Source organism: Nanorana parkeri, unplaced genomic scaffold (genome assembly GCF_000935625.1).
Source record: "Nanorana parkeri isolate BGI_ZX_2015 unplaced genomic scaffold, ASM93562v1 scaffold1090, whole genome shotgun sequence".
Classification (NCBI taxonomy): Eukaryota; Metazoa; Chordata; class Amphibia; order Anura; family Dicroglossidae; genus Nanorana; species Nanorana parkeri.
This window is the reverse complement of record NW_017307358.1, coordinates 311,133-320,660: the sequence shown is the minus strand read 5'-3', so window position 1 is coordinate 320,660 and position 9,528 is coordinate 311,133. Positions and strand designations below refer to the sequence as shown.

At 42.5% G+C, this 9,528-nt stretch overlaps 1 protein-coding gene across 1 annotated transcript in view; it reads right to left on the bottom strand.

The window, feature by feature from the left end:
* Positions 1–9,528, bottom strand: part of TTC26 (tetratricopeptide repeat domain 26) — a 336,565-nt gene that overhangs the window by 237,705 nt on the left and 89,332 nt on the right. Inside the window, exon 5 of the mRNA XM_018567770.1 lies at positions 6,376–6,425. Coding sequence (XP_018423272.1) covers positions 6,376–6,425 — 50 coding nt within the window. The remainder of the gene's footprint in view (positions 1–6,375; positions 6,426–9,528) is intronic.

The window sequence follows — 9,528 nt, the reverse complement described above, 5'->3', positions numbered from 1 at the left end:
CCCCCTCCTCTATCACACACGCCAACTCATTCTGCAAACACCCGTCTCGTGCCCGAGTGTCCCGCCAGCACTGGGCACGAACCGAGGTTTACACTCCAGCCTGCAACCACTGTCCGGCACCTAGACCAATACCGCTGTCTCGCGGCAATACGAGCCACCGGTGTTCCCCTCCTACATCACACACAGTGTGACGCTGCCAGCTCTCCAACCCACCTCACACACCGCAAAGACTGCTGATCGCCGGCGGCATCCACATCGGCATCTGCTCCACATTGCCGTCCCCCTCCTCTATCACACACGCAGTGTGACATCACTGGCGCCCTTCACACCATCTTTGGAGACTACCGGTCCCAACACAGCCACAAGTTCGCCACTTCCCCTGATAGGAATCTCCCTGTCACAGGGAATCCCTGACATCACCTGGGAAAGCTTCTGATCAGTCCCCCTAGGGCATACCCACCTGGATTTTGTAATGTTAAATGTGATTGGGTTGTGTCGGCCAAATTGATGTTGATAGATGTCAGAACCAGGGTCGACCCAAAATTCAAAGCACTTCCGTTTAATGGTTGTAAAGTCCCACAAGATTTGAGGTCTGAGTGGAGGAACGCAATGCTTGCATTTATAAATCACTGAACCACTAATATTTACAGTTCACCGATGCCTATAGTATGAATATTTAACGTGGACCTTTACCCCCTTTGAGTAAAAATCACATCAGCATACAGTCCTGCATGCTGATATGAAATCATGTTGTATTCATTAGCTAAGCAAACATACTTTTATTTTACTTACAATTTCTTTTTTTTCCCTCTTTCTGGTTCATTTGGCACAAATTATGTAATCGTGCCCAAGAATTGCGTCCTGGGAAGGTTAAATCAGCAGTGCATTGTTGCTCCCCTGAGATGATGTGCATGGTCACATGTCCTAGTCACATGTGCCAGAGTTCCAGGAAGTAAAGGGACATCTAGTAACCTGCCCTTAGTTAAAATGATCACTGTCAGAAGACTGGGGAAGAAAATAAAAATAAGATATGCAAAAAATAAAGAGTCTGCAATTTTCTAGAAGTATCTAAAATAAAGCACAGAGCGCCTCGACGTGTGCGGAAACATTTTTAATAGGAAAAAAATAGAATGATAAAACCATACTCACAAACTATGAAAGAAAACGAGCATATTTCTCCTAAATCTGGAGAGGAAGTGATCGATATAACAGAGCACGGAGGACGCCGATCCGTCAGCTGGCTTGCCGCCTCACAGTACTTCCGGTGCTAAGCGGCTAACATGTTTCTGTGGCACGCCCCTTTTATCAGAGCCACCAATGGGAAGCCAACCTATCAGTTAACAAACCAGGAACCACCAACTAGTGGCCTCTTTTCGGTCGACCAATTGAAATCCTTAGATGAATACCTATAGAAACCAATTTATTACTCCAACAAAGCCGGCAACATATGACGGTAATAGGAATAACCCTCTATTAAAACATTTTATATAAAATGCATTATGAAGTAAAATACTCTTTTAAAAATAAAACTTATTACACTTGCTGCTATATTAAGGGTGATCCTGTGATACATATTTGAAATGCATATTTTAAAGACATATACATATTGTTCTAGAAATCATTTTAAAAAGCACAGTTCTCAGGTCTTTTGTATAAGGCCTTGTTCACACCAAGCACGTTCCAGGTGCAGAGCAGTTACAGACCGGATCAAAACTGCGTTCAATGTATTCCAATGGTATTTTGGGCTCTAGTTCACACCGCAGCGTTCAGTTCCAGAGCATGTAAAAAAACTGCAGCAAGCCCTATTTTACCTGTTCTGGAACGCATGCAAACGCATCAAAACGCATTCAAACGCACTGGAACACACTGAAAGTCCATTTTAAACAAAAATAATTTTTTTATTTTTAACAAAAACGTCCCTGAACGCAGCAAAAACACGGCACAAACCACTGCACTGCGTGTGCAGAAACTCATGTAGATCTGCTCTGAATTTGGTGTGAACAAGCCCTAACATGATGGAGCGTGCACATCGTTACCAAGTAAAACAGACACAAGCTGTTCTCACGTTGGATGCTCAGTAGAAAGCCCTGCCTAGTGCAGGGAGCTCCCTTTATTTATAGGGCACAAAGGGATAACAGCAGGAAAGGATGGCCACAACAGCCAATCAATTCCTCAATACATTTACATAACAGTCAGCCAATAAGTATACATTTGAATAGACAATAGAAAGGGGAGTATATGTTCATGAACGTGCACAGTGATTTCTAGCATTATCCATAGGGGGATATTAGTCGTCCGGTGACTAAGTGTTATTTTTAAAGGAGTATTTTACTGACAGGTAGGCTCCCCATTAGTGGCTCTGATAAAGGTAGCGTGCCCCAGAAACGCGTACCGGAGGTACCGTGAGGTAGCAAGCCAGCTGACGGATCAGTGTCCTCCGTGCTCTATGTTATACCAATCACTTCCCCTCCAGATTTAGGAGCATTATACTTGTTTTCTTTCATCGTTTTTGAGTATGGTTTTATCATTTGATTTTTTCTATTAAAAAGGATTCTGCACACATCGAGGTGATCTGTGCATTATTTTAGATTTCAAGTTAAGGTTCCCTATCCTTTGGAGGAGCTGCATGGGGTGTGTGGGTCGTTTGTGGATTATATGACCTAGGAGAAATTCTATTATCCAGCTGTCAATGATCGTGGATCGCTGATGACAGAGGGGAAGGAGCTCTCTCTCTCTCTCTTCAGCATTTACTACAAATGGGAAAGTCCATATATGGTAAATTATGTCACTGGAGATCCCTGCTGATCGGATCCGATGTCACTGGACATCGGATCCGATCAGCAGGGATCTCCAGTGACATCATTTACCATAGATGGACTTTCCCATTTGTAGTAAATCCTGAAGAGAGAGAGAGAGGTCCTTCCCCTCTGTCATCAGCGATCCACGATCATTTTAGTATGTCAGTGTCAGCAGGGAGAGAGAGAGGGGGGAAGGAGCTGGCACACGGGGACGTGCAGGTAAGGAGAGAGCTGCTGCGCATGTCCATATATTCGTGGACGCGCAGCAGCTCTCAAGAATCACTGTCAGTCATCAGTGGGGAGGATCCCGTCAGATATGTCGGGATGTCTTCTCATTGCGGCGCTTAGCCCCGCCCACAACCTTAAATAAGGGTTTACAGCCTTACTGTGCATTATGGCTAATTAGAGTAAATTACATTATTTACTTATTTAGCCTAAGGAATGCATTAATAAAAAAAAGATAAAACCCCATAGTTCTCCTTTAAAACCCCCAAACATTATATATTTTCTGAAAGCCAAGACCCTATAGAATAAAGTGTCGGCAGCTGCAAATGTTTATGTTGCACGAAATTAGCGTAACTTATTATCAAACCCAAAAATTTTGTGAAAAATGCACTTAAAGTGACATTAAAGGATAAATTTTTTTTCCCTGTTAATGTCAGCACTTACCTTAAATGATGTCTCTTAATCCGATCTTCCTCTTCTTTCCTGATGTTTTCATCTTTCCCTCCAGCGGTGCGGCGGCTCTCCGATCCAGCGCTGACTCCTCTCTGCTTGCAGGCACTTCTGATCCAGCGGTGTCTGCACGCGTGTGCACGTGTCTATATACTTACCTTGCGTCTCTGCTCGTCTCCCAGCCGAGAATCCGAACTGCACATGCGCCCGCCCCAAGATGCTTTGCGGCTGTATGAACAGTTTCGGATTCTCGGGAGGGAGCGCGCAGCGAAAACAAGGTAAGTTTAAACCGCTGTTAAAGCGTTTTTTTTTTTTTTTTACAACTTTTTGCGTATATCTACTGCTTGATAGCAGTAGATATAGGCAAAAAAAACCGGAGGGTTTATAACCCCCTTTAAGTTAAATTTAGTGCCCCAAAACACAATATAAAACCATTTTTTTGTAAAATATAAAAGATGAGGTTACAAAGAGTAAATAGATACCCAACATGCCCAGGTAAAAAATTGTGTGCATCCGTGAAACTGCAACATAATTCAGTACCCAAAAAGTCCATGACGCTTTAAAAGCCCCCAAAGGTGATCAGTTTAGAGATACTTGTAAATATTGGCCCTAGAATTATTGCTCTCACTCCGGCGTACATGGCGATACCAAACGCGTGTTTACGTGACAACGCACATGCTCGCAGGGGCGGGTAACTTAATTTTTTTTTTACATTTTATTTATTTAACCACTTGAAGACCAGGTGTTTACCCCCCCTTCCTGGCCAGGCTATGTTCCGCCGGCTATCGCTTGTATGTAAACAGGCATCGCTGCCTGTTTTAAAATTTTGGCACTTTCACGCTCGCGCGCCATGCGTGAGTGGGCGTGGCTGACGGGACGTTTAAAAACGCCCGCTCAGATCTAGGGAGCTCCCGGCCGGCTTTTTACAACGGCCAGTCGGGAGGCGGTTGTTAATATTTTTAAAACTGTTTTTTTTTTTACTTTACTTTAATTGCGATCACATAGGGGAGCTTACAAGCCCCCCATGTGATAGCATATTGCCCATGACAGGAACTCTTTCAGGTGATGTTTGGTACAGGAAGTGATGCAATACGCATCGCTCCCGGTCCCATATTTGGGGGAGGGGATAGGCGAACACCGACACCAAGCAAGCCGGTCCTGGACCTGTAGGAGGGGCAGCAGAGCCCAGGAAACAAGGCTGGGTTGTCGGGCGGTGGGCACCCAGGTTAGCGGATCGTAGAAGCTATCTGGCGGCAGCTGAGCCACCAGAATTGCTTCTATTTTAAGGGCCTGTTCACACGACGTCCACTTTCTGTGCTGACGTGATCCGTACGCTCCTGCACTAAAAATGCATCCCAATGTATCCCTATGTGTTTTATGGGCTACAGTTCTCACGTGCGCAGTCCGTTCAGGTTACGACAGAAAAAATACTGCATGTCATATTTTGTCCGGTCAGGAAACGCAAAATGCGTCAAAAACGCACTGCCTTGCAGCTAACATACTCACCAACAATAACAAAAAACAGCTTAGAAACACCTGATATTTGTTTACATTAGAAAGTTGGAAGGCTGCCAAGACTCTGACACAATAGAAAATAATAGGAAAAAAAGATTTATGTGCCTCTGTTGAAGTGTGAAGATTAATTTTTCTATGCCTATAGAACTGAATTAGGTATTATTTTAAGGGGGTTTTACTGTTTGTTCATAAATACAAGTGTGCATAGTCTGAAATTTTACTTCCACTGAGGTTGTATTTAGAAAATGTATAATTAATGTGTATAAAACTCTAAATGGCAGAGGGATATGGGCACAAAAATTGCTAGATGCCAGATGCATATAAATACTATTTGGCACCAATTAATGTAGCTAGTATCTTGGAATGTCAGGTTCTGTTGGACACGATCTACACTACAGTAAATGAGTGACACCTGGGAGCAAATTAGGGAATTCTGTGACAGCCAAGAAATTCTGATATTTCTTGAGGTCATATATAATTTAGGCAATTTTTTGGTACATTATTTGGCATAAACAATATTTAGTTTGTAATATTATTTAGCATTTTATTGTTGGATTTAGGAAGATTGCACGGGCACCTAGCAGTATAAAAGGGACTGTTAAGGTGCCCATACACCTTACAACCATGGTTGTAAGGTAATTTAAAAAACCTACGATCTGCCCATCTTGGACAGGCAGATCGTACTTCCAATGACCGCAATGCTGAACGGGCAGTGTGCGCTTGCGCACACCGGCCCATGTGGCATTTATCTTACAAGAACGCCACAAACCAGCCGAAAATTTTATGTTTTCCGGCCGGTTTTCGAACATGCTCGTAAGACGAAAGTCGTGCGATCGTACAGTAGAAACGGTTGCACACCTTCCATACACCTTGCGATTATCGTACGATAATGGCAAGGTGTATGGGCACCTTTAATAGCATTTGCTGATTTATAAATATATAGATGTATACACACACACACACACACACACACACACACACACACACACACACACACGAACCCTGGAAGGAAAAGCACCTGTCACACATTATCCTGCATGAGGAAGATGTGAAAGCGATGGCTGCTTTGCTTAAGAGATGGAGATGGTGGGCAGGATCACCAAGAACAGCAGCAAGGTAGAATCAGTGTTACATGTTTCTATCATCTTGGAGAAGCAGGCTTGAACTGGAGCTGAACAACGTTACAATATTATAATAACTTGGTAATATTCTGATCAACAGACACCTTCACTTTGGTGTATTTCAATATATACCTACACAATGCCACACCAAGAAATCAGACATTTGCATTAATGACTGGTTACTAAAAAGTTTTATTTCAGATGTTAACATACTATACTATTAAAGTGATAAATACTTTGGTTGCGATGTATTAAATAAACATTACCTTATGAGCCAAGTGAAATAGCAAACGATTCTGGAGACGACTTTTAGGTGCTTAAAAAAAACAAAAAACATTTAAGTTAATAAACAAAATAATATATTTTTAACACTATACCGAAAACTACTAGTATAAAAGAGGTAAACAATATTTACCCCTTATCTAGATTTCACCCTTTCGCTGCCAAGCCCTCCAGAACATTTTGCACCTCAGCTGGCTGGCCACACCATTTTTGCAATTTTTCCCATTCATTTGATTTTCAATTGCTGCGTTGCTAGCGTTTGCAAAAACAAAAACCCAAACCACATATTTTCTGAAAGCGCAGGCTATGTGGGACTCATTCCACTGTGATTATAGGTGGGGAGAGTCTTTTAATTAAGGAGAGACTGATTAATTGCATTATATGTGTTCTGGTGAGAGACAGATGCTTAATACCCTTTTGAAAAAGTTGAGTACGACGAAACGCGTCAAGGACAATATTGGCTCCGTCTCTCACATACAATTGTGCTTATATGGCAGAGTGTTCTTGCCACTTAAACGGTTTTTTATTCTCTGAATCTTGTAAGTGCAGAAAAAGCTTTGCTTATAATAAATGTTTTAACCGCTGCACTTAGGAGTTTTTTTCTTTGTCTAATTTTTCTCCTCTGCCATCTGGATAAACCCCGGTGGACGGATACCGCGACCTATGCGGTGCATGAGGGGTTAACCGAAGGGGAAGGAAGGATCGATGCTCAACCTGGTCTTTCGGATCCAGAGTAAGGAAATGGATGAGAGAAGATAACAAAAAGGATCGGTGAAGGGACTCTCTCAAAATTTACTTCTTCAGCGGATCCCAGGATAGAACCAGGACAGATAAGTACCATTCTCCCCCACACGCTACTACTCGAAAGTTGGGATGAAATAGATGATTGGTCAATTGACTTTTTCCGGCATCAGGATCGACCCTATGTGAGGACTTATTTGCGGTGACAGGACATTGAATGGACCTGCCGATTTTGGCTTATTGTTTGGAATTATACCCTAGATGTAGGATTACATTCTGGTACTGACTCTCCCTGTAGATTTTGATAGTTAGATCAAGGTATTTAACAGCTGAGTGGTGTAACAGGAGAGCTCCCCCTCATTTGTTTTCTCCGTATTTGATCGTTTTCTCAAATTTTTTTTATATTCACAGGCTTATACAGTAAGCTATATAAAAAATATTTTATTATCACAAGTTCACACTACAACTGTCCCAGACATAAGCGGTAGCTTTACATGCAAACTATTGGAGGAAACAAAACTTAGTCACATCCGTTATTATTTATAGCACTGTATTAAAAGACGATTTGCACATTGTTTCATGGTGTACTAGGACGACAATAGAAACATACAGTGGTTAGAGCGCACTCCTGTAGGACAAACACAGGTGGGAAATGGATCTGCTGGAGGAAGGTGTGCAAAAAACTCCTCAATACAGGGGGAGGAACCCTGTGTAACACAATTCAAGACCAACAAAAAACTCGTTTTTGAGGAGCGCGACTACCTATGATAAGAGTAATGGCCCAATGTGCTGAACTTGGAAAAATGTATAACAGTGTGCAATACAGACAACCAAAACTGATTAGTCATATAAAAGGGGACAAATTGATGACTTACAGTTGGGATGTGAGCCTATATGCCCTGGTGTCTCTCACAGAATGTTCTCCACAGTCTGTTTGATGCGATGTCCACAGCTAGCAGGTGGGAAGAGAGTAGGTGTCTGCCCGGACCGGAGTGGGAAAACGAGGTGTCAGCCGATGTCACAAACTCAACTGGCCAGGCTGAGCCGCGGCGGCTGAGACGGGAAAGCAGTGAGCCGCGATCGGCTCCGTAGCCCCGGACTCTATGCGTGTGGTTACAGTACTAGATGTGGCTGTCAGCGGGCTGTCAGCGGAGTGCACAAGGATGGACCAGTGCGTGGGACAGTGAGGGATCTGTACGGGGGGATGGATCTTGCTGCCTGCAGGATACGGCTACGCGTTTCGAGGAGATTTCCTCTTTGTCAAGCCACAGAAAGTTACGAACCGCGGGAAGCCGGTTCTCCACTTTAAAACTGACAGGGGGTTTTGTTTTTTTTTTGTTGGTCATGGTGTAGTAGATCACACACGTTTTTTTCCTTAAACATTTCACTTCCAGAAGGAATCACTTTATTAATTCATCCAACAATCACGAATGTGAGAGAGCACATGCATTAACTCACGGTCATTTATTGGTATATGATACACAGTTGCAATTGTTTATATATGTGGACACAGTTAGTTTCTTAGATCATTTACTTACTCCTTCACTTTATACACCAAGCGCAGCATACTATAGACTTCACTTTGTAGAATGAAAAAAGAAAAATGGTGCTACTAAATTTGTAGGCCCTGTGATAATTGCAAAATATTTCTCAAATTCATATTAAACCGAAAAAAATACACAATTCAATTGATAAAGCACACTAAAAATCAGTATCAGTGCACAAAAAAAAATATTTTCTGACTAAATCTAAAAGATAAAACTGTATTGAGTTAATAAATAACAAATATTTGCACATTTTAAATTGCGCCTTTTTGCAAAAAGGTAAAAAAAAGGTAAAAAATGAAGAAACGCAAAACTGTGTATAAGCGACTTATGTTAAAAATCATTTTTGCGCTGTGTTGGTGTTTGTGTTGTGATAAAATGATACAGACATACATTTAAATGCAACACAAGGTATCACAATGCATGGCAATGCGTCACAAAGCTTTGCCATGCGCTGCCACAGTTATATTAATGTTTTTTTAGAAGAAAGAAAAATGTAAAATCATGAACTGCGATGCGTTCTAACAATGCACTGAAGAGCATGTGCTTGCACACACCACAATATGGTGCACGTGTATGTTATGTGTGTGTGTGTGGGAGTTGTGCTTTTGTGCATTATTTACAAGCACTGGAGTGATCAGAGGATCACTCCAGTGTTTGCTCTGTACAGAGGATCGGTAAATATCACTGATATATCACTCTGTGCATGACCGATCCTCTGCTCGGCCATGCACAGAGCCGCTGTCATCCGTAAAATGACAGGATGACAGCGGCTCCGATCTCCTCACCGCTCAGCCATCCTGACAGATGCGGCTTCTCTCCTCCTCCCCGCCAGCCGCTGCTCGGTCATCC